The sequence below is a fragment of the Haliotis rubra genome, unplaced genomic scaffold (genome assembly GCF_003918875.1).
Source record: "Haliotis rubra isolate DU_JTF1 unplaced genomic scaffold, ASM391887v1 Scf1300, whole genome shotgun sequence".
NCBI lineage: Eukaryota > Metazoa > Mollusca > Gastropoda > Lepetellida > Haliotidae > Haliotis > Haliotis rubra.
The window spans coordinates 173,121-200,078 of NW_025765227.1; the positions used below are offsets into that span (position 1 = coordinate 173,121).

General features: G+C 41.0%; 1 protein-coding gene across 1 annotated transcript in view; it reads right to left on the reverse strand.

The window, feature by feature from the left end:
- LOC124267326 (protocadherin-like wing polarity protein stan) overlaps positions 1-21,845 on the reverse strand; it is a 37,331-nt gene extending 15,486 nt beyond the window's left edge. The window contains exons 1-14 of the mRNA XM_046702245.1: positions 21,824-21,845; positions 21,228-21,391; positions 18,947-19,036; positions 13,680-13,769; positions 13,266-13,277; positions 12,697-12,813; positions 11,373-11,513; positions 10,921-10,999; positions 9,086-9,213; positions 6,832-7,032; positions 6,452-6,622; positions 4,042-4,290; positions 1,358-1,891; positions 244-432 (exon numbers count right to left, since the gene is read on the reverse strand). Coding sequence (XP_046558201.1) covers positions 244-432; positions 1,358-1,891; positions 4,042-4,290; positions 6,452-6,622; positions 6,832-7,032; positions 9,086-9,213; positions 10,921-10,999; positions 11,373-11,513; positions 12,697-12,813; positions 13,266-13,277; positions 13,680-13,769; positions 18,947-19,036; positions 21,228-21,391; positions 21,824-21,845 — 2,187 coding nt within the window. The remainder of the gene's footprint in view (positions 1-243; positions 433-1,357; positions 1,892-4,041; positions 4,291-6,451; positions 6,623-6,831; positions 7,033-9,085; positions 9,214-10,920; positions 11,000-11,372; positions 11,514-12,696; positions 12,814-13,265; positions 13,278-13,679; positions 13,770-18,946; positions 19,037-21,227; positions 21,392-21,823) is intronic.
- Between the last annotated feature and the right edge of the window lie 5,113 nt (positions 21,846-26,958).

Genomic DNA, 26,958 nt, shown 5'->3' on the forward strand with positions numbered 1-26,958 from the left:
ACATGTTACTGTGCAAGCATGCTGCGGCCACTATTTTGCATAACCCTTACGATACAATACACGGCCGAAAATAAAGTTGCGTTTGGGTCGTCAAAAAATCACGTCAGCGACTTTGGCAACATCTGGTCCTGATAAAAGGAATACCGGTCCATCCCGACGGTTACTTGGTATGCGTCTACCCTAGTGTACATAATGTCTACAATGACACCGTGTTTACAAATGTTACAGAAGCTAAACACCTACCAGGAAACTTGCTCTTTCTTCCCGGTCTAGTCTTTTCGTGTTGGACAGATTGCCAAAGGCACTGTCCAGAAAGAAGAAAGTCCAATCGTCTCCCCTTGAAGGATCGATCCTGAAGAGAACTCTGCCATTTTCCCCGTCGTCCTTGTCGTCAGCTATCACAGTGAACAACTCAGTGTGTAGGGGAAGCTCCTGTTTGTGATAAGCATATCAGTGTTACACTGGGTTTTTGTGACATATGCGAAAACAAAACTCGTCGGTCTTCAGATGAACTAATATATCCACCGAACCGAATTTCAAAACTTCAATTTTATTCATTATCATCCAACATTTGGGAAAGTGAGTATCGATGAGACTGTATTCTATTCAGTCTAGATTTATATTCAGTCTAGATTTATATTCAGTCTAGATTTATAATCAGTCTAGATTTATATTCAGTCTAGATTTATATTCAGTCTAGATTTATATTCAGTCTAGATTTATATTCAGTCTAGATTTATATTCAGTCTAGATTTATAATCAGTCTAGATTTATATTCAGTCTAGATTTATATTCAGTCTAGATTTATATTCAGTCTAGATTTATAATCAGTCTAGATTTATATTCAGTCTAGATTTATATTCAGTCTAGATTTATATTCAGTCTAGATTTATATTCAGTCTAGATTTATAATCAGTCTAGATTTATATATTCAGTCTAGATTTATATTCAGTCTAGATTTATAATCAGTCTAGATTTATATTCAGTCTAGATTTATATTCAGTCTAGATTTATATTCAGTCTAGATTTATATTCAGTCTAGATTTATAATCAGTCTAGATTTATATTCAGTCTAGATTTATATTCAGTCTAGATTTATATTCAGTCTAGATTTATAATCAGTCTAGATTTATATTCAGTCTAGATTTATATTCAGTCTAGATTTATATTCAGTCTAGATTTATAATCAGTCTAGATTTATATTCAGTCTAGATTTATTAACAGTCGCTTATGTTCCTGCTCACAATAACTGAATTTATGCTTATGGTTATCGCCAACTAATCCAGCTTTAAGAATTTACTAGGAATCGGATATGCAAGGTTGCTATATATTGACAACGAGTATGTGTCCTACCTACCTCATGGACTTCCAGTATAAATAGATGGCTAGTGTTGTAGTTGCCCTGCGGTTGAGTGAAGTTAGGAGGATTGAGATTAACGTCCTTGACACTGAACACAATCTGCAGCGTCCCATTCAGGGAAGGTTCCCCTTTGTCCCTGGCTCCTACGGTCAACGCACGAGTCCCCGTAAAGCCGATCAGGGATGCGACTAGTTTAACATCACCTGTGGCGTTGTCAACGTTAAATCTGTCTGTAAGGTTACCCCCGTTGGCGATGTAGTATTCGATCATGGCGTTCATGCCTTCGTCCTTATCAGCTGCAGACACGGTGGTGACGACGGTATCTATGGCTATATCCTCAGCAATTGGAATTGCCACAGGTTTAGGTTCAAACATGGGAGGGTTGTCGTTAATGTCGTCCAGACGTATTTCTACACGAGTCTGTCCAGAACGTCGTCCGTTAATATCGGCTTCGTTGTCGTACGCCAGCACCAACAACGAGTAGGACGACTTTTTTTCACGATCCAGATCAGTTGCAACAGTTATAACACCCTGCACAGCAAGAACAGCACTGTGAACATATGTCTATATCTCTACATATGCACGGGGAAGCTCAGTTGGACTGGGAAGACTATTAAAGATTTGAAACCTTTACGCTCACTCTCTTTATGTATCATGTACCTTCTAAAGCTCAGGGCCCTGTACTACTCCTACCCAGGGCCCTGTACAACTCCTACAAGGCCCTGTACAACTCCTACCTAAGGCCCTGTACTACTCCTACTCACGGCCCTGTACAACTCCTACTCACGGCCATGTACTACTCCTACTCACGGCCCTGTACAACTCCTACTCACGGCCCTGTACAACTCCTCTAATCTGTACAACTCCTACTCACGGCCCTGTACAACTCCTACTCACGACCCTGTACAACTCCTACTCACGGCCCTGTAATACTCCTACCCAGGACCCTGTACAACTCCTACTCACGGCCCTGTACTACTCCTATCCAGGGCCCTGATCCAGGGCTACTCACCCAGGGCCCTGTACAGGCCCTGTACTAACTCCTACTCACGGGCCTGTACAACTCCTACTCACGGCCTGTACAACTCCTACCCAGGACCCTACTCTCCTACGGCCCTGTACAGCTCCTACTCACGGCCCTGTACAACTCCTACTCACTCCTACTCACGGCCCTGTACAACTCCTACTCACGGCCCTGTACAACTCCTACTCACCTACCCAGGACCCTGTTCCAGGGGCCTGTTCTCTCCTACGGGCCCTGTACAACTCCTACGGCCCTGGCCCTGTACTCCTACCCAGGACCCTGTTCTACTCCTACTCACGGCCCTGTACTACTCCTACTCACGGCCCTGTACAACTCCTACTCACGGCCCTGTACAACTCCTACCCAGGGCCCTGTACAACTCCTACTCACGGCCCTGTACTACCCTACCAGGCCCTGTACTACTCCTACCCAGGCCCTGTACAACTCCTACTCACGGCCCTGTACAACTCCTCCGGCCCTGTACTACTCCTACCCAGGGCCCTGTACAACTCCTACTCACGGCCCTGTACTACTCACGGCTCCTACCCAGGGCCCTGTACAACTCCTACTCACGGCCCTGTACAACTCCTACTCCTCTACGGCCCTGTACAACTCCTACCCTGGCCCTGTACAGGCCTCACGGCCCTGTACTAGGACCCTCCTACTCACGGCCCTGTACAACTCCTACTCACGGCCCTGTACAACTCCTACTCACGGCCCTGTACACTCATGGCCTGTACTGTACACTCCTACCCAGGCCCTGTACAACTCCTACTCATGGCCCTGTACAACTCCTACTCCTGTACTGGGCCCTTGTTCTACTGTACTCACGGCTCAACTCCTACTCACGGCCCTGTACAACTCCTACTCACGGCCCTGTACAACTCCTACTCACGGCCCTGTACAACTCCTACTCACGGCCCTGTAATACTCCTACCCAGGACCCTGTACAACTCCTACTCACGGCCCTGTACTACTCCTATCCAGGGCCCTGTTCTACTCCTACCCAGGGCCCTGTACAACTCCTACTCACGGCCCTGTACTACTCCTACTCAGGACCCTGTACTCTCTACTCACGGCCCTGTACAACTCCTACCCTGTTCACGGCCCTGTACCCTGTACAACTCCTACTCACGGCCCTGTACAACTCCTACTAATCACGGCCCTGTACTACTCCTACTCACGGCCCTGTACTTCTCCTACTCCAGGGCCCTGTACTACTCCTACCCAGGGCCCTGTACAACTCCTACTCACGGCCCTGTACAACTCCTACTCTAGGCCCTGTACAACTCCTACCCAGGGCCCTGTACAACTCCTACTCTAGGCCCTGTACAACTCCTACTCACGGCCCTGTACAACTCCTAATCATGGCCCTGTACAACTCCTACTCACGGCCCTGTACAACCCCTACTCACGGCCCTGTACTACTCCTACTGCCATTATACTTTAAGGTACACGTACAGCAGCTTCTGTGCAAATATATCTTTGTGGACACAAGAAATATCACCAAATATAACTCACAAGAAAGTATATAGATAACAACACATTTTGGGAAAAATAAGACAAATTTTAGCACATGTACTGTAGCAGTTACAGGATACACTTACATTTCTGTTACATCATTCTGTAAACAATATGTCATAATCATTCTACATACATCTGTCCTCGATACGTTGAAACCTGCGTTGTCATCTTCCATCACATAGAAGACTTTACCAAAGTCTCCACTGTCGGCGTCCGTTGCCGTCACTACCCCAACAGTTGTCCCCACAGTATCGCCCTCAGAGATGTTGAAGTTGTAGGAGTTGTTGAACACCGGGGAGTTGTCGTTCGTGTCAATGATATGTACGAGGACGGAGACAGTGCTTGAATGCTTCTCCTGGGCGTGGGTTTCTGTCGCCACAATCTGAATTGATATCATCTTGCTTAACAATGTCTTGATTGTGTGACGGAACCTCGAATCGTTACTCACTTGCAACAATAAATAATGATTCCACACACTAGTACTCAAAGCTCTATCACATCAATGGCATAATACGCATTAGCAATATCACTTTTAGTTCACGGATTTTGGAGACACTTTTGACAGAATGAATTGCCGCTCCTTTTGGACTAGAAACAAATATACAAACACGTGTTACATTCCACCTGATTCTTTTGTATGTTACCTGGAACCAGATGGTGTGATATGTTACCTGGAACCTGATGCTATGATATGCTACCTGGGACCTGATGGTGTGATATGCTACCTGGGACCAGATGGTGTGATATGTTACCTGGAACCTGATGCTGTGATATGTTACCTGGAACCTGATGCTGTGATATGTTACCTGGTACCTGATACTGTGATATGTTACCTACAACCTGATGGTGTGATATGCTACCTGGAACCTGATGCTGTGATATGTTACCTGGTACCTGATACTGTGATATGCTACTTGGAACCTGATGCTGTGATATGTTACCTGGAACCTGATGCTGTGATATGTTACCTGGAACCTGATGGTGTGATATGTTACCTGGAACCTGATGCTGTGATATGTTGCCTGGAACCTGATACTGTGATATGCTACCTGGGACCTGATGGTGTGATATGCTACCTGGGACCTGATGGTGTGATATGTTACCTGGAACCTGATGGTGTGATATGTTACCTGAAACCTAATACTGTGATATGTTACCTGCAACCTGACACTGTGATATGTTACCTGCAACCTGACACAGTGATATGTTACCTGCAACCTGATGCTGTGATATGTTACCTGGAACCAGATGGTGTGATATGTTACCTGGAACCTGATGCTGTGATATGTTACCTGGAACCTGATGGTGTGATATGTGATGCTGTGATATGCTACCTGCAACCTGATGCTGTGATATGTTACCTGGAACCTGATGCTGTGATATGTTACCTGGAACCTGATGGTGTGATATGTTACCTGGAACCTGATGGTGTGATATGTTACCTTCAACCTGATGCTGTGATATGCTACTTGGAACCTGATGCTGTGATATGTTACCTGCAACCTGATGGTGTGATATGTTACCTGGAACCTGATGCTGTGATATGTTACCTGGAACCTGATGCTGTGATATGTTACCTGGAACCTGATGCTGTGATATGTTACCTGGTACCTGATACTGTGATATGTTACCTGCAACCTGATGCTGTGATATGTTACCTGGAACCTGATGCTGTGATATGTTACCTGGAACCTGATGCTGTGATATGTTACCTGGAACCTGATGCTGTGATATGTTACCTGGAACCTGATGCTGTGATATGTTACCTGGAACCTGATGCTGTGATATGTTACCTGGTACCTGATACTGTGATATGTTACCTGCAACCTGATGCTGTGATATGTTACCTGGAACCTGATGCTGTGATATGTTACCTGGAACCTGATGCTGTGATATGTTACCTGGAATATGTTACCCTGATGCTGTGATATGTTACCTGGAACCTGATGCTGTGATATGTTACCTGGAACCTGATGCTGTGATATGTTACCTGGAACCTGATGATGCTGTGATGCTGTGATATGTTACCTGGAACCTGATGCTGTGATATGTTACCTGGAACCTGATGATGCTGTGATATGTTACCTGGTAACCTGATGCTGTGATATGTTACCTGGAACCTGATGCTGTGATATGTTACCTGGAACCTGATGGTGTGATATGTTACCTGCAACCTGATGCTGTGATATGTTACCTGGAACCTGATGCTGTGATATGTTACCTGGAACCTGATGCTGTGATATGTTACCTGGAACCTGATGCTGTGATATGTTACCTGGAACCTGATGGTGTGATATGTTACCTGGAACCTGACACTGTGATATGTTGCCTGCAACCTAATACCGTGATATGTTACCTGGAACCTAATACTGTGATATGTTACCTGGAACCTAATACTGTGATGTTACCCGGAACCTAATACTGTGATATGTTACCTGGAACCTAATACTGTGATATGTTACCTGCAACCTGATGCTGAGATATGTTACCTGGAACTAGATGGTGTGATATGTTACCTGGAACCTGATGCTGTGATATGTTACCTGGAACCAGATGGTGTCACGTTGTTCATAGTCAAGGACCTGTGAGTTGTTTACACGAAGCATGACGTTTGTTCTTGACACCGATTCGCCTCTCCCGGGTATAGTGTCGAAGTCCATGTAAGGTGATCCGTTCTGTTCTACACTCAGATCGAACATATTGTTTTCTGCAGTCTGGAAATATATCGTATAACCATACCTGTTGGTAAAATCAATGAATACCACCAAATCAGACCAACACTGCATTAATCCACAACTCCGTATCTAATGGACGAGTCCTACGTATACATATCTCCTTAGCCCTTACCCCTTACCCCTTACCCCTTACCCCTTACCCCTTACTCTTACCCCTTACCCTCTTGTTCCCTCTGTTTGCCACTTACCATGTCAATGTCCCTCACTTCTGTAACGCCTTCTAGGCTGAGAGGGACGCCAACAGGGGTGTTTTCGAAAACAGTAGCGTTGATAATGCTGGAGGAGAAATTTGGAGAGTTGTCGTTGACGTCGAGGATGCTCACGGTGACGCTAGTGACGGTGCTGGTGTCTCCTAGCTGTGTCTGGTTGTCGGGGACAATCTCTGATGCCTGCAGTACGACCCTTATGTTCAGTTACATATCTCAGTGACAGAACAAGTTACAAGGATGACCATCGTTATCATTACAGTGTTCTCCACTCACGCTTATGTGTACTTATCTGTTGACTGATGTAAATGTTTTGTGGAAGTTACGACACATTTATTCAGTATTTTACAACTGATCTTGTAAATGACACTTTGATTTGCTCCTGTAAGTATATTTTTGGCATCATATCTTCAAATGGACTATCATTTCATCATCGTCTTACCTCTCTCCACCCGATGGTCGAGGGCTTACTTTCTGAACCATAACCGAGGAGGAGTGCTTTATTATACATATAAACCGTCAATGATGGATAATTAGATGATCATGTAATGAAGCTACATAACAGTAACTGAAGCGCTCGTAAAATCAATTTAATGACAGTAGGCCTAACTATAAATAGATAATTCAACCCTGGCTTCTTTGACGGCCCGGTGGCCGTGAGGTAGAGCGCTCGCTTGATAACCTGATATATCCCTGATTCCATTCCTGCTAGGGAAAATATTTGCACATTAGAGTTGATCTTTGGCGATATTTTTCAATTGATTTCAAACACTCACGTATCATCCGAATTTGAATGTTGATGTTAATATAGAGTTAGGAAAAAGTAAAACCTGGGAAGAGGTCTTACTTACAAAAAGTGAAACCGAAAAATAGGTCTTACATACAAAAAGTAAAACCTGGGAGCAAACAAAAACCTCAAATGCGGTTATTCCGGGAAAAGGAGCCATGTCTAATATATAGTGAGAAGCACACTTCAGGTTTATATTCAGTGTTACAAGATATGGATGCTACTTCATTGAAGTCAATTTGACAGCAGTCTCGTTTTTCAATAGTTCATTTAAAGTTTTTACACTATATATCAATTGTTTAAATTGTCTTTTTCCGCATCAGTGATTATGTAATACGCATTGATTGTAGTTTGTAACAGCCCTGTGAGTTGTACAGTCAGATTCTTTTATATTCTTCTTTCAACCTGTGCCATAGGAGGTTATGATGAAAAAACATCACTTTTCATGCATAAAATATCGCACCTCAGTACGTGATAGTCGCTTATATCTGGCTCATATCCATGCTTTATGCGTGCTCAGTACGCTACATACTATACCATCCCCATCGTAGGACATCACAGCACGTTCCAATACGTTTTCAACTCCTTGCTGATCATAAAACCTCGCTGCCTGTTAGGTGCTTAGAGAGCTAATGGCTGACATTGTCAGCACATCCTCACGGGTATCCATCTACAGCTGGGTGGACTGGGACAGTGTGGACTTAGATACCTTGTTCGTGGATACCACGCAGATGTTCCAGCCAGGATGACTCACCAGGTCTTTGGCGTGAAAGACAGACGCCTCATCGACTACACCGTTGTTTGCAGATGTTACTGTGATAATGTACCACTGTCAAGATGCACTGATAAAGGTGCCTTTACACACGATCTGTAGCAAAGGACTTGTAGCATGTCATCTGTCGTGAGAAATAGGACATGTTCTAATTTGCGACACATCGTAAGCTACATCAAATCGTTACGACAAGGGGGCTTCCACGTTTTGATATCGAAATGATTCAGGTCACTACAGGTTGCTACCAGCGCTTCCTAATGAGCGTCCCAGTTCGGCAAACGTTGCTTCAGTCATTCGAAAATTCTCTCCCCACTGGTCATCACCAAAGGTGCCAGATAAATGCCTATATGCGTGAGGCAAAAACTATAATGATAACGATGGTCATCCTTGTCACCTGTTCCATAATGTCTGTCCACCAGGTTCTTGAAGGACAAGTCCTGCAGTCATTAAATAATGCAGATCTCGTCTGCGTTTTAAAATCAACAGCCTACTCATTTTGTATCTGAAGATTGAAAGACCAAAATTCTTCAAAACCAGGGATGTCTTAATGGTTAAATATCCATGTGAACAGAAAGCAAATGTACTTTTACTCCTGTGAATTAATTTACTCCACAAGTAAATATACTTACAGGAGTAAATGTGTGCATGTAAAAGAGGCTTTATAAGTGATATCTTACATTAACTTGAAATGATAAGACTCCGCCCTTCTGTTTCATCTCGTCAGAGTCAGTGTCCAGTTCTTTTGCCGTTATGATGAGGTCGGTGTCTCGGTCCATGGTGAAGTTTTGGGTGTAGGAGTCATTGTCTGAAATATAACATGTATACCATTGTCCATGTCTAACATGTATACCATTGTCTAACTATGTTAACGTATAGTGAAGTTTTGGGTGTAGGAGTCCTTGTCTGAAATATAACACGTCTGCCATTTTCTGATCATGTTGACGTATATTGAAGTTTTGGGTGTAGGAGTCATTGTCTGAAATATAACACGTCTGCCATTGTCTAACCATGTTAACGTATATTAAAGTTTTGGGTGTAGGACTCATTGACAGAAATATAACATGTATACCATTGTCTAACCATGTTAACGTATATTGAAGTTTTGGGTGTAGGAGTCATTGTCTGAAATATAACACGTCTGCCATTGTCTAACCATGTTAACGTATATTAAAGTTTTGGGTGTAGGACTCATTGACAGAAATATAACATGTATACCATTGTCCAACCATGTTAACGTATAATGAAGTTTTGGGTGTAGGAGTCCTTGTCTGAAATATAACACGTCTACCATTGTCTAACCATGTTAACGTATATTGAAGTTTTGGGCGTAGGAGTCATTGTCTGAAATATAACACGTCTGCCATTGTCTAACTATGTTAACGTATATTGAAGTTTTGGGTGTAGGAGGTAGGGTCTGAAATATAACACGTCTACCACTGTCTAACCATGTTAACGTATATTAAAGTTTTGGGAGTAGGAGTCCTTGTCTGAAATATAACACGTCTGCCGTTGTCTAACCATGTTAACGTATAATGCGGTTTTGGGTGTAGGAGTCATTGTCTGAAATATAACACGTCTGCCACTGTCTAACTATGTTAACGTATATTGAAGTTTTGGGTGTAGGAGTCATTGTCTGAAATATAACACGTCTGCCATTGTCTAACCATGTTAACGTATATTGAAGTTTTGGGTGTAGGAGTCATTGTCTGAAATATAACACGTCTGCCATTGTCTAACCATGTTAACGTATATTGAAGTTTTGGGTGCAGGATTCATTGTCTGAAACATAACACGTCTGCCATTGTCTAACCATGTTAACGTATATGAAAGTTTTGGGTGTAGGAGTCATTGTCTGAAATATAACACGTCTGCCATTGTCTAACCATGTTAACGTATAGTGAAGTTTTGGGTGTAGGAGTCCTTGTCTGAAATATAACACGTCTGCCGTTGTCTAACCATGTTAACGTATATTGAAGTTTTGGGTGCAGGATTCATTGTCTGAAATATAACACGTCTGCCATTGTCTAACCATGTTAACGTATATTGAAGTTTTGGGTGCAGGATTCATTGTCTGAAATATAACACGTCTGCCATTGTCTAAATATGTTAACGTATAATGAAGTTTTGGATGTAGGAGTCCTTGTCTGAAAAATAACACGTCTGCCATTGTCTAACCATGTTAACGTATAATGATAGGTAGAAGGTGAAGATTGTCATTTGGTGGTAGTCTCAAATGTTATCACCACTGACAGACTTCGACTCTTAAGATGCTTGTTATACCGACATCATATCTGTTAGAGTTAGTCTAAACAGTCTGATACAGTTAGTCTATACAGTCTGATATAGTAAGTCCTAACTACATGTCATCTACAATATGATACAGGTAGAGTATACAGCCTGTTATAATTAGTCTTTTAAGTCTCAAACAACTAATGAAACAAATGTACACCTCAAAGCTAACACGCGACATTCTCAATGATCTGGGAATAAGGAACAGAACCAGGTTACTGACCATCTACAATCAGGTATTTCAGATCATTCGGGACGCCGATGTCTCCATCAAAGGCCTGTACACACAGGACAGAACTGGCCTGTAACAGAAATAGAGAACGTACAGTGTTCATTCTTCACTACATTATTGTATTTTCTACATTCGATACTTTGAGTTCGTAGAATATTGGTTTCTTGGCAATACACCGATCAATATATATTGTAGCTACTGAATGTTTTATACCCATATATACGTGTGGATATTCACAATGAAAAATAATATCTAATGTGTGTCATGTAACAGTATGTCAACACTTTTTGTTTTGTCACCTTGGCGTGGAACTAGAGACATTACATTATATAATATTTTACTTTACCAAATGTTTGATTTCGTCCGATCGAACAAAGTATTGTATATTGTTATAAGATTTCCATACCATATAAATTTCATTCTCTGATGAAATCAACACTTACGACTGAAGCGTTCTCATAAATCTGTTGTATGTACGGCAGGTTCGTGAAAACAGGGGGAGTGTCCTGGACATCTTGGACAGTAACAAATAAGTCGACTGGAACAGCATGGTTCACCCCAAGTGCTTCATCAATGTTGGCGTCCTGGGGACATGTAGTATATAATGTCAATACAGAATGCCATGTAGGATGGCGTCCTGAAGACACGTAGTATATAATGTCGATACAAAATGCCATGTAGGATGGCGTCCTGAGGACATGTAGTATATAATGTCAATACAGAATGCCATGTAGGATGGCGTCCTGAGGACACGTAGTATACAATGTCAATACAGAAGTAATATATAATGTTGACACAGAATGTCACGTAGGATGGTGTCCTGAAGACATGTAGTATATAATGTCGATACAGAATGTCACGTAGGATGGCATCCTGAGGACACGTAGTATATAATGTCAATACAGAATGTCATGTGGAATGGCGTCCTGAGGACACGTAGTATATAATGTCGATACAGAATGTCACATAGGATGGCGTCCTGAGGACACGCAGAATATAATGTCGATACAGAATGCCATGTAGGATGGCGTCCTGAGGACATGTAGTATATAATGTCAATACAGAATGCCATGTAGGATGGCGTCCTGAGGACACGTAGTATACAATTTCAATACAGAAGTAATATATAATGTTGACACAGAATGTCACGTAGGATGGTGTCCTGAAGACATGTAGTATATAATGTCGATACAGAATGTCACGTAGGATGGCATCCTGAGGACACGTAGTATATAATGTCGATACAGAATGTCATGTGGAATGGCGTCCTGAGGACACGTAGTATATAATGTCGATACAGAATGTCACGTAGGATGGTGTCCTCAGGACAAGTAGCATTAAAAATGTCGATACAGAATGTCACGTAGGATGGCATCCTGAGGACATGTAGTATATAATGTCGATACAGAATGCCATGTGGAATGGCGTCCTGAGGACACGTAGTATATAATGTCAATACAGAATGTCATTTGGTTTGGCATCCTGAGGACACGTAGTATAAATAGGTGTTAACTATTGTACATGCACAATGAGAAACATCTCTTTGATGACCAGGTACTTGTGTCGAGTAGGAAGAACATTGTTTGCAGGTCATAACCTTCAGTATTATTTATGATTAAAATTGGTATTTTATGTTAAACAACGCTGACTGAATTTGATTTCAAAACCAGGTAGCAAAAATGGACACAGAGGATTGTTGCGAAAGGACTCATCTCAAACAGCAAATTACCCATAATTCCAATGAAATATACAGCAAACCATATCTACCCATGCTTTAACGTTGTATTGATAGAAAGTCCTTGTCTCATAATCCAGACTTTCATTCTGGATTATCTGGCCAGTTCTTGGCTCCACATAGAACGTGTATTTGTAGTCATCGGCATTCTGGAAACATGATATATATGTAATGCACTGAAAAGACGAAATTACAATGCATTTGAAACGAGGAGCATATACTCATAAAGGCAGTACATAAACATTAGACCACACCCGAAATGATTAATCACGTACGTCAGTTTACACTGACCAAAAGCAGTAGCAGGCGAAGGAGGGTGGGGGTTGTAGTAGCCTTTTAGTAGTAGTACGAGTACTGTTGATACTAGTAGTACTTAGCAGCAGTAGTAGTAGTGATAATGGGAGAGCTGTAAGAGGAGTACAAGAAGCAATGGTGGTAGTACAAGAAGTAGAATCAGCAACAGCAGTAGTAGTAGTGATAATGGGAGAGCTGTCACGGCATTAACAATTGCAGGAAACTGTTTAACTTCAGAAAACAGGATACTTCTCATCGATAGCTTTATGTGACAGATACATGTAAAAATCAAAATGTGTTCACTCACCTGGCCCTTGGCCTGCAAGGAAAACAACAGAAACCATCTCATTTAGAGTAAAGCATGTCGTTAAAATCTCCCATCTTAAGAAAATGATGCCATCAGAGCAACTGAATTACTGTTTACATGTCTCTGACTCAACTACCCCAAACTGTATCTCGTCACAGGTAGGACCAGTTAAATCAATGTGATATGCCACGAACGCACGATGCCATATATTCTACTATCGGTACTGAACTGGTGCTCTGAAATGGCTACAAATGGTTAAATGTCAGTTATAAATTGTCTCTAACAAGCGTTATCGATTCGTTCTTATCCTGTTTGGAGGTGTATAAATATACATGTGACTGTAACATCTCGGGTAGGACAGGTACGTATTTTGAACATATCTGCTCTTGGTCGTATTCGGTGGTCATCACTTACCTCCAAGCCATAGTAAACTTGACCCCCAATTCCAGAATCACGATCAGTTGCTGTTACTGTTAATGTTGTTGATGTATTTTTTACAGCAGACTTGAGAAACATAAAGAACGGAGGTCACAAAGAGATTACAATGACGTACAAATCTTATGAGATACCGAATGAGCATTTCACAACTTTGCGTCAGGGAGTGCACATTTAACGCCAGACCGGCAATGTCTTGTCTATTTACTGACAAGTTCTAAGTATATACCTGCCAAGAGTGAGGTCATGTTTCCAGATCTCTTAGAACTTTTTATTCTTTTATTTGCTGATGACGTAATTCTTTTATCAGAATCTGTAGTTGAATATTTTGGAACGGTATACTAAAAAACATGGGATCTATCAGTTAATCTAGATAAGACTAATATTGTTATATTTAGAAAAGGTGGCCGAAATCTTCTAAAGAAAACTGGTCCTTTAATAACCAACCGTCATTATACTTATCTTGGTATCAAGTTTACATCCACTAAAAATTGAAAACACCTGTTACTGAATTATCATTGAAACCTAAGTGTTGGGCCATCTACACCGAATTGTATGGTGTACGGTGAATGTGGGAGGTATCCCCTGTATATATATGCCCATATTCGATGTATAAGATTCTGGTTTAAGATATTATATATACAAGAAAATAGATTACCTAAAAAGTCTTGTAACATGCTTGTTCATTTGGACAACATTGGTAAAGTGATGTGGGCATCTTATGCAATAAACCTTTTTTTTTCACATGGTTATGGTTTTGTATGGTTAAGTCAGTTAGTTGGTGATGCAAGTTTGTTTTAACCCAGTTTCGAGAAAGAAGTCTTGATATGTTTGAATGGCATTCAGTAATAGATAATACAGTAGTTCACGGTATGACTCTTATAGAATATACAAGTCTTTACTCCAGCCGGAGAAATATCTGTCGTTTTTAACATCAAAGAAATTAAGATATCCACCTATACGTTTTAGGTTAGGCTTGATCAACACACATGTAGTGGTAAACGAAGGAAGACGCTTGTAAATCGAAAGATGCAGGGGAATGTGCCTCCTGTGTAATTTAGATGTGGAAAATGGAATTCATTTTTTACTGGTTTGTCCTTTTTATGAAGATTTTCGTACGAAATATATAGCTGAACATTATCTATGTAAGCCACCTTCATTAGCTTTTGGACTACTTCTTTCATCAACTGACCAGCATGTAATAATATAGCTGTCGTACTATATTAATTATGCTCTTATTAAACGTAACAATCTGACAAATGTTTTGTAGACTCATCGTATTGCACTACTTGTGCGTAATTTACTGCCTGTAACATGATTTGCTGTTTAGATCACTAATTACTGGTTATTGCACCATACGTATAGTGTATATGTATGAATCCAATGTATATGGGCCCGAGGCCTTTTGTACAATAAACCTCTTTGACTTTGACTTTTGACATAGCACATATTTGGATATCAATTTAACCAAGCTCCATAGCCAGAGGTGCCAGTATGTTTTCAGAAGTCAAGTTTAGTATGAAGAACATGTTTAACGTGCGTTTATTATCATGATAACACTACGAATGTACGGACCAAGACATAAGATATTCACGAAAGGACTTTAAACTTCACTTCAATTACGAAGATGGTTTCTGCTGGTGATGACACCAGGTATTAGTGAGGAGGATGTTCGTGAAAAGGATGCTCAACCTGAACTTCCAATGTTACCATTAAGAATAGCATTACACCAGGTGTTCGTGAAGAGGATGCTCAACCTGAACTTCCAATGTTGCCATTTAGAATAGCATTACACCAGATGTTCGTGAAGAGGATGCTCAACCTGAACTTCCAATCTTACCATTCAGAATAGCATTACACCAGATGTTCGTGAAGAGGATGCTCAACCTGAACTTCCAATGTTACCATTCAGAATAGCATTACATCAGGTGTTCGTGAAGAGGATGCTCAACCTGAACTTCCAATGTTGCCATTTAGAATAGCATTACACCAGATGTTCGTGAAGAGGATGCTCAACCTGAACTTCCAATCTTACCATTCAGAATAGCATTACATCAGGTGTTCGTGAAGAGGATGCTCAACCTGAACTTCCAATCTTACCATTTAGAATAGCATTACACCAGATGTTCGTGAAGAGGATGCTCAACCTGAACTTCCAATCTTACCATTCAGAATAGCATTACACCAGATGTTCGTGAAGAGGATGCTCAGCCTGAACTTCCAATCTTACCATTCAGAATAGCATTACACCAGATGTTCGTGAAGAGGATGCTCAACCTGAACTTCCAATCTTACCATTCAGAATAGCATTACACCAGATGTTCGTGAAGAGGATGCTCAACCTGAACTTCCAATGTTACCATTCAGAATAGCATTACATCAGGTGTTCGTGAAGAGGATGCTCAACCTGAACTTCCAATGTTACCATTTAGAATAGCATTACACCAGATTTTCGTGAAGGGGATGCTCAACCTGAACTTCCAATGTTACCATTCAGAATAGCATTACATCAGGTGTTCGTGAAGAGGATGCTCAACCTGAACTTCCAATGTTACCATTTAGAATAGCATTACATCAGGTGTTCGTGAAGAGGATGCTCAACCTGAACTTCCAATGTTACCATTTAGAATAGCATTACATCAGGTGTTCGTGAAGAGGATGCTCAACCTGAACTTCCAATGTTACCATTTAGAATAGCATTACATCAGGTGTTCGTGAAGAGGATGCTCAACCTGAACTTCCAATGTTACCATTTAGAATAGCATTACATCAGGTGTTCGTGAAGAGGATGCTCAACCTGAACTTCCAATGTTACCATTTAGAATAGCATTACATCAGATGTTCGTGAAGAGGATGCTCAACCTGAACTTCCAATGTTACCATTCAGAATAGCATTACATCAGGTGTTCGTGAAGAGGATGTTCAGCCTGAACTTCCAATGTTACCATTCAGAATAGCATTACATCAGGTGTTCGTGAAGAGGATGCTCAACCTGAACTTCCAATGTTACCATTTAGAATAGCATTACATCAGATGTTCGTGAAGAGGATGCTCAACCTGAACTTCCAATGTTACCATTCAGAATAGCATTACATCAGGTGTTCGTGAAGAGGATGCTCAACCTGAACTTCCAATGTTACCATTTAGAATAGCATTACACCAGATTTTCGTGAAGGGGATGCTCAACCTGAACTTCCAATGTTACCATTCAGAATAGCATTACATCAGGTGTTCGTGAAGAGGATGCTCAACCTGAACTTCCAATGTTACCATTTAGAATAGCATTACATCAGGTGTTCGTGAAGAGGATGCTCAACCTGAACTTCAATGTTACCATTTAGAATAGCATTACATCAGATGTTCGTGAAGAGGATGCTCAACCTGAACTTCCAATGTTACCATTCAGAATAGCATTACATCAGGTGTTCGTGAAGAGGATGTTCAGCCTGAACTTCCAATGTTACCATTCAGAATAGCATTACATCAGGTGTTCGTGAAGAGGATGCTCAACCTGAACTTCCAATGTTACCATTTAGAATAGCATTACATCAGATGTTCGTGAAGAGGATGCTCAACCTGAACTTCCAATGTTACCATTCAGAATAGCATTACATCAGGTGTTCGTGAAGAGGATGTTCAGCCTGAACTTCCAATGTTACCATTCAGAATAGCATTACATCAGGTGTTCGTGAAGAGGATGCTCAACCTGAACTTCCAATGTTACCATTTAGAATAGCATTACATCAGGTGTTCGTGAAGAGGATGCTCAACCTGAACTTCCAATGTTACCATTCAGAATAGCATTACATCAGGTGTTCGTGAAGAGGATGTTCAGCCTGAACTTCCAATCTTACCATTTAGAATAGCATTACATCAGATGTTCGTGAAGAGGATGCTCAACCTGAACTTCCAATGTTACCATTTAGAATAGCATTACACCAGATTTTCGTGAAGAGGATGCTCAACCTGAACTTCCAATGTTACCATTCAGAATAGCATTACATCAGGTGTTCGTGAAGAGGATGCTCAACCTGAACTTCCAATGTTACCATTTAGAATAGCATTACATCAGGTGTTCGTGAAGAGGATGTTCAGCCTGAACTTCCAATGTTACCATTCAGAATAGCATTACACCAGATGTTCGTGAAGAGGATGCTCAACCTGAACTTCCAATGTTACCATTCAGAATAGCATTACATCAGGTGTTCGTGAAGAGGATGCTCAGCCTGAACTTCCAATGTTACCATTCAGAATAGCATTACATCAGGTGTTCGTGAAGGGGATGCTCAACCTGAACTTCCAATGTTACCATTTAGAATAGCATTACATCAGGTGTTCGTGAAGAGGATGCTCAACCTGAACTTCCAATGTTACCATTTAGAATAGCATTACATCAGATGTTCGTGAAGAGGATGCTCAACCTGAACTTCCAATGTTACCATTCAGAATAGCATTACATCAGGTGTTCGTGAAGAGGATGTTCAGCCTGAACTTCCAATGTTACCATTCAGAATAGCATTACATCAGGTGTTCGTGAAGAGGATGCTCAACCTGAACTTCCAATGTTACCATTTAGAATAGCATTACATCAGATGTTCGTGAAGAGGATGCTCAACCTGAACTTCCAATGTTACCATTCAGAATAGCATTACATCAGGTGTTCGTGAAGAGGATGTTCAGCCTGAACTTCCAATGTTACCATTCAGAATAGCATTACATCAGGTGTTCGTGAAGAGGATGCTCAACCTGAACTTCCAATGTTACCATTTAGAATAGCATTACATCAGGTGTTCGTGAAGAGGATGCTCAACCTGAACTTCCAATGTTACCATTCAGAATAGCATTACATCAGGTGTTCGTGAAGAGGATGTTCAGCCTGAACTTCCAATGTTACCATTCAGAATAGCATTAAATCAGGTGTTCGTGAAGAGGATGCTCAACCTGAACTTCCAATGTTACCATTTAGAATAGCATTACATCAGGTGTTCGTGAAGAGGTTGTTCAGCCTGAACTTCCAATGTTACCATTTAGAATAGCATTACACCAGATGTTCGTGAAGAGGATGCTCAACCTGAACTTCCAATGTTACCATTCAGAATAGCATTACATCAGGTGTTCGTGAAGAGGATGTTCAGCCTGAACTTCCAATGTTACCATTTAGAATAGCATTACATCAGGTGTTCGTGAAGAGGAAGCTCAGCCTGAACTTCCCAAGGGTTGTATTCAGACTAGTCCTATCCTCCTACCTCCATCACGGTGACCCTGTAGCCGGCTTGGGTGAACACAGGTTTCTCGTCGTTCACATCCGAAATGATGAGGGTGACCCTCGCCGACACCTGCATCAGAAACATCATCATAGTCCTTTTCTAGCATTTAGTAACAAACAATACCGGGCATCATTCTTGAATTTCGAAGTGTATTTGTTTTAGATTTTCAAAGACTTGGCTTGCTAGAACACAGGTTAAAACAGTATTTAAGTCGTATCTCGCAGTGTCAATTAGATGAAGGAAAGAAAGTCTGAATTGATGAAGACATTATATTTATCATACAATGGATCTAGCGTTCTCGGCAGGACAAGGCCACCGGATATTTTAGGTATCCGTTGGGATCATACAAATAGTGCAAATTTGTCAGTGTTAGCGAGCAGACGGTACTTGAATCCAGATCATAATAGTGTATTTGTTGTTGTTCAAAAGGTTAACTGAAGGTTTCTGAAGTTCAAAACGTGTTTGTTGTAATTGTTCAAATGTAAGCTAAGATTTGTTGACAACAATACGTGCTTTAATAAATAAACTTACTGCCAACTGAGTCAATTTGTGTCACCAAGCTTGTGGCGTAACGTATTACTACACACATTTTGTGACGTCATAGATATCTGTGCACATTCCATGAAGTTTAGTTTCATGATTTGTGGCAATTGAAATAGTATTTGTTCAAACTATAAAGTAAGAATGCCATTGTATGATAATAGGTTATCCCACTCGTGTGTTTTGGGATGGTTAGTGCTCATTTAATACAATGTTTATTCCTAATGGAGGATGTTAACCATCTCAAACACACTCGCGTGATAGCCCATATTTCTTTAGAAAAAATATATTACCGAATATACGCCGTCATATGCATAGAATATCAAAGTCTTTGTGGCACCATCCTGCAAGAGATATTCACGTTAATATAATTAACACAATCAGATGGATTTGGATCGATTCATTGTTTATTCCTACGGGCAAGTCGGGAAGCTTTCATCATGGGGATTTGTATCACAGAACAATCACTATTCCGTGTACAGTATTGAAAATATAAGATATTACAAAATTAAGATCTACAGCATAGACACTTCTGAAGTCGAGTCAGATGCAAAGTTGGTTCGTTGATTGATTGTTTAACGCCGCACCCAGTAATATTCCATCTATATGGCGGCGGTCTGTAAATAGTCGAGTCTAGTGGTCAACAGCATGAGCATCGATCTACGCAATTGGGATGAAAACATGTGTCAACCAAGTCAGCGAGTCTGACCACCCGATCCTGCCAGTCGCCTCTTACAACAAGCATGGGTTACCGAAGACAATTCTAACCCGGAGGTTTACAGCTTCAGATACAAAGAACCCCGCTCCAGTTATTATACAGCGTATCAGCTTCATGTGGGAAGTCAGAGGGTATCAAGGGAGAACGAAAGAACTACATAAATACACAAATAATTCTATTTCGACTTTCATATTTACACACGGAGAAATATGAAACAATAATTTAACCAGTGTGGCAAGTTACGGTCACCTTTTCGCTAGCACTAAGTTTGATCACAGATTTAAGGACGGGTTTAAACGGGCGAGTAATTAATGAATGTGTTACGCCCAGCTGGGTACAAGACGTGCAACCATGACCCGAGGATGACGGTGAGTGTACGTATGCTGAGTTTTTGGTGAGTTTCTACAGGTAGTTATGTTCTTTTCAGGTGTAAGCAATGGATCATTGTTAAATTACAAAACAGTGAATCTGTTTCTTTCTGGTCCTTAGATTAGAGGACTTGGTTGTATAAGTGATTAAATCTGGTGTAATAGCTTTCTGTAATGAAGTGGACTTTGTATAGATGAGTTGTAGCCAACGTCTGTTACCAGCATTTTGTGGCATACGAGTATTATTTTCAATAAATACTTAAAAATGTTGTTAGCTCTCATGTGTCATTTGTCACACCAAATATGGGATTGTTGGCTAAAGCAAACGAAAGATTTGTTGAGACGGAAGACAAGAATTCGGTGTGAATTTAATGAATTGGTGATTACTGATTTACACCATACTGACAATCTTGCAGAAACTCATTGCGATAAACCTGATAAACCTAAAATGAATCAAAACACATCTCTGTGTTCCTGCGCTCTTGTCTCACAAATGGTGTGAGAGTATAGATGAGTCTACCATTTCACTATCCCTGTGAACACTTTTGACCAGTAATGATACTGTCTTGTACAGACTTACCGTCTCTCTGTCTACCATATTGTAAAGTAATGATACTGACGTGTACAGACTTACCGTCTCTCTGTCTACCATATTGTTCAGTACTACAGACGCGTTCGTGACATGACTTCCGTATCTCATGTTCTCCAGTCTCACTATATGGCTGACTTCATCCGATCTTATGTCGATTACAGGGTCGACGGCATCGTCAGTGGCGCTTATATCGAAGAGGAAGGTACCTGTACACCATGACAGTCAGTATAGTGTGGTAGAGGCTGTTGGTGTGTGATCAATATAAGACAATATATTGTTTGACATCACAAATCTACTTACTATGAAACTGACACATCCGACAAAAGTAATGTTATATCAAATCAGCTTAACTAACCAAACTTGAATCATTTTACTTATAACGATAAAGTCATATTCAACTGCAGTAAACAAAGCAACTAACTTATCGATTTATCGATTGTTGATTCATTACAGTGAAGCAACCTGTGCAAAGTCAAAATCTTCACACGATCCACCTATGAAGCAGTTTGAATCTTTTAAGAACATATGCGAAACTCTTATTAAAGTACTGATCAAGGTAGAAATTTGCGTATTTGCTCTAGTAACAATTGTAAAAGTACATAGTGACCTTTCGTGCTATATTTGAGGTGAGTACTTACCGTTCGTCGTGTTTTCCGGCATTTGGAAGACGGTCTGTGCCGAGATTTTGGGTGGAACATTTGCTTCCCCTTTCAAGTAGACACCATGGCATTGTAAAGAGTTATACAGTCAGTAATAGTAGTAGTGACACTGTGTATGCATAATAAACATCATCACTATCTGCAGAATAACCAGTGTCTACAGTAATTAAGAATGGGGAAGTCATTACTGTCTATAGTACATACAATGGAGGTCATCGGTGTCTACAGCATATACAGTGGAGGTCATCGGTGTCTACAGTATATACAGTGGAGGTCATCAGTGTCTACAGTATATACAGTGGAGGTCATCGGTGTCTACAGTATATACAGTGGAGGTCATCGGTGTCTACAGTATATACAGTGGAGATCATCGGTGTCTACAGTATATACAGTTGAGGTCATCGGTGTCTACAGTATATACAGTTGAGATCATCGGTGTCTACAGTATATACAGTGGAGGTCATCGGTGTCTACAGTATATACAGTGGAGGTCATCGGTGTCTACAGTATATACAGTTGAGATCATCGGTGTCCACAGTATATACAGTGGAGGTCATCGATGTCTACAGCATATACAGTGGAGGTCATCGGTGTCTACAGTATATACAGTGGAGGTCATCGGTGTCTACAGTATATACAGTGGGGGTCATCGGTGTCTACAGTATATAAAGTGGAGGTCATCGGTATCTACAGTATATACAGTGGAGGTCATCGGTGTCTACAGTATATACAGTGGAGGTCATCGGTGTCTCCAGTATATACAGTGGAGGTCATCGGTGTCTACAGTATATACAGTGGAGGTCATCGGTGTCTACAGTATATACAGTGGAGGTCATCGGTGTCTACAGTATATACAGTTGAGGTCATCGGTGTCTATAGTATATACAGTGGAGGTCATCGGTGTCTACAGTATATACAGTGGAGGTCATCGGTGTTTACAGTATATACAGTGGAGGTCATCAGTGTCTACAGTATAAACAGTGGAGGTCATCGGTGTTTACAGTATATACAGTGGAGGTCATAAGTGTCTACAGTATATACAGTGGATGTCATCAGTGTCTATAGTAAATACAGTAGAGGTCATCGGTGTCTATAGTATATACAGTGGAGGTCATCAGTGTCTATAGTATATACAGTGAAGGTCATCGGTGTCTACAGTATATACAGTGGAGGTCATAAGTGTCTACAGTATTAACAGTGGAGGTCATCGGTGTCCACAGTATATACAGTGGAGGTCATCGGTGTCTACAGTATATACAGTGGAGGTCATCGGTGTCTATAGTATATACAGTGGAGGTCATCGGTGTCTACAGTATATACAGTGAAGGTCATCGGTGTCTACAGTATATACAGTGGAGGTCATCGGTGTTTACAGTATATACAGTGGAGGTCATCAGTGTCTATAGTATATACAGTGGAGGTCATCAGTGTCTATAGTATATACAGTGGAGGTCATCGGTGTCTATAGTATATACAGTGGAGGTCATCAGTGTCTATGGTATATACAGTGGAGGTCATCGGTGTTTACAATATATAAAGTGGAGGTCATCGGTGTCTACAGTATATACAGTGGAGGTCATCGGTGTCTCCAGTATATACAGTGGAGGTCATCGGTGTCTACAGTATATACAGTGGACGTCATCGGTGTCTACAGTATATACAGTAGAGGTCATCGGTGTCTACAGTATATACAGTTGAGGTCATCGGTGTCTATAGTATATACAGTGGAGGTCATCGGTGTCTACAGTATATACAGTGGAGGTCATCGGTATCTACAGTATATACAGTGGAGGTCATCGGTGTTTACAGTATATACAGTGGAGGTCATCAGTGTCTACAGTATAAACAGTGGAGGTCATCGGTGTTTACAGTATATACAGTGGAGGTCATAAGTGTCTACAGTATAAACAGTGGAGGTCATCGGTGTTTACAGTATATACAGTGGAGGTCATAAGTGTCTACAGTATATACAGTGGAGGTCATCAGTGTCTATAGTATATACAGTGAAGGTCATCGGTGTCTACAGTATATACAGTGGAGGTCATAAGTGTCTACAGTATATACAGTGGAGGTCATCGGTGTCTACAGTATATACAGTGGAGGTCATCGGTGTCAAAAGTATATACAGTGGAGGTCATCGGTGTCTATAGTATATACAGTAGAGGTCATCGGTGTCTACAGTATATACAGTGAAGGTCATCAGTGTCTACAGTATAAACAGTGGAGGTCATCGGTGTTTACAGTATATACAGTGGATGTCATCAGTGTCTAAAGTATATACAGTGGAGGTCATCGGTGTCTAAAGTATATACAGTGGAGGTCATCGGTGTCTATAGTATATACAGTGGAGGTCATCGGTGTCTACAGTATATACAGTGAAGGTCATCAGTGTCTAAAGTATATACAGTGGAGGTCATCGGTGTCTAAAGTATATACAGTGGAGGTCATCGGTGTCTATAGTATATACAGTGGAGGTCATCGGTGTCTACAGTATATACAGTGAAGGTCATCAGTGTCTACAGTATAAACAGTGGAGGTCATCGGTGTTTACAGTATATACAGTGGAGGTCATCGGTGTCTATAGTATATACAGTGGAGGTCATCGGTGTCTTCAGTATATACACTGAAGGTCATCGGTGTCTACAGTATATACAGTTGAGGTCATCGGTGTTTACAGTATATACAGTGAAGGTCATCAGTTTCTACAGTATAAACAGTGGAGATCATAAGTGTCTACAGTATATACAGTGGATGTCATCAGTGTCTATAGTATATACAGTGGAGGTCATCGGTGTCTATAGTATATACAGTGGAGGTCATCGGTGTCTATAGTATATACAGTGGAGGTCATCGGTGTCTACAGTATATACAGTGGAGGTCATAAGTGTCTACAGTATTAACAGTGGAGGTCATCGGTGTCTACAGTATATACAGTGAAGGTCATCGGTATCTACAGTATATACAGTTGAGGTCATCGGTGTTTACAGTATATACAGTGGAGGTCATCAGTGTCTACAGTATAAACAGTCTAGGTCATCGGTGTTTACAGTATATACAGTGGAGGTCATAAGTGTCTACAGTATATACAGTGGATGTCATCAGTGTCTATAGTATATACAGTGGAGGTCATCGGTGTCTATAGTATATACAGTGGAGGTCATCGGTGTCTACAGTATATACAGTGGAGGTCATCGGTGTCTATAGTATATACAGTGGAGGTCATCAGTGTCTATAGTATATAAAGTGGAGGTCATCGGTGTCTACAGTATATACAGTGGAGGTCATCAGTGTCTACAGTATTAACGGTGGAGGTCATCGGTGTCTACAGTATATACAGTGGAGGTCATCGGTGTCTACAGTATATACAGTGGAGGTCATCGGTGTCTATAGTATATACAGTGGAGGTCATCGGTGTCTACAGTATATACAGTGAAGGTCATCAGTGTCTACAGTATAAACAGTGGATGTCATCAGTGTTTACAGTATATACAGTGGATGTCATCAGTGTCTATAGTATATACAGTGAAGGTCATCGGTGTCTACAGTATATACAGTGGAGGTCATAAGTGTCTACAGTATATACAGTGGAGGTCATCAGTGTCTATAGTATATACAGTGGAGGTCATCGGTGTTTACAGTATATACAGTGGAGGTCATCGGTGTCTACAGTATATACAGTAGAGGATCATCGGTGTCTACAGTATATACAGTGGAGGTCATCAGTGTCTACAGTATAAAAAGTGGAGGTCATCGGTGTCTACAGTATATACAGTGGAGGTCATCAGTGTCTACAGTATAAACAGTGGAGGTCATCGGTGTCTACAGTATATACAGTGGAGCTCATCGGTGTCTACAGTATATACAGTGGAGGTCATCGGTGTCTACAGTATATACTTTGGAGTTCACTGGTGTCGTGGGAATCTTCAGTATATACAGTGGAGGTTATTACATATTCATAATTTCAGTTTATGTCATTATTGACACAGGTCAAAGTGAAGTATACTTTATGTGGAACACTGATAGTGAGAAAAGTTGCACTTTAACCGATTGAATTCATATGACTACAATGTTGTTTGAAACAACTGTCCCGCCGGAATATCCTTTGAAGCTACAACCAAATATCGTCAAACACATACATATATCATCATTTTGTTTCGTTAGTAATATGATACCTCAGAGGACGAAAAACGTACCTCCGTGTATGCAGTATAGCACTGCGACCAGCAGGATGTATTTCATGGTTTGAAGCATATATCTGCAACACAAAGACGTCATGAAAAAGGATTTTGGAACTACTAGGAATCTTCCAAAATTTTGCAAAGTATATCAAGTTATCCATGGCATGGCGTGAGTGACCGTGGGCAGTTGCTACGATCACAGAAAGCGTGGCGTGCAAAGTGCAGGTATTGACGTCATTGAGGGGCCATCGAGATCACCTGGCCCCTATTTCTCGAAACAAACTTAAATCTGAGTTTTGACTGAAGTTATTGTGTTTACTCAAATTTGAGAAAGCGCAGGAAAATGCATTTCCCTGAATGAACTGAAATCAATATCAAACTCAAACAGTATAAATTTTGAGTTTGGTAGATAGATCACTTAGGTTGTTTGGACTTTTTTATTTCAAAAATGCAGTTGAGTTAAAAATACAGCTGTTTCAAGTTATCAAACACAGTTTCAAATTTGAGTAGAAACTTAAGTTTTTGTCGAGAAATCGGGGCCTGACTCAGTCCCATCGAACGAAATATGGGATACTCATGGAATACGTCTTCGTGCCTTGACAATACAACACAGTACCGCACAAAATATGAGATACCATACAGTTTCACACAATACACAAGGTGTCACATAATACCACAAAATACGACACGATATCTTTTCCCGCATCTCTATACCACACAATACCATGTACCGCGTGATACCACACGACAAAACATAAGAAATAAATACAAAGGAATAACAATCCTTCAGACAGTTTCTGCGCGAAGGGAAATTTAGTTCTGGAAACTATGAATCGAACACCACAAAAACGGAAACCACACCACATGGTAGCGAAAAGGATGTCCTTTCCACCAACGACCTGCACCTGACTACCGGCAGCAATCGTTGTCCACCAA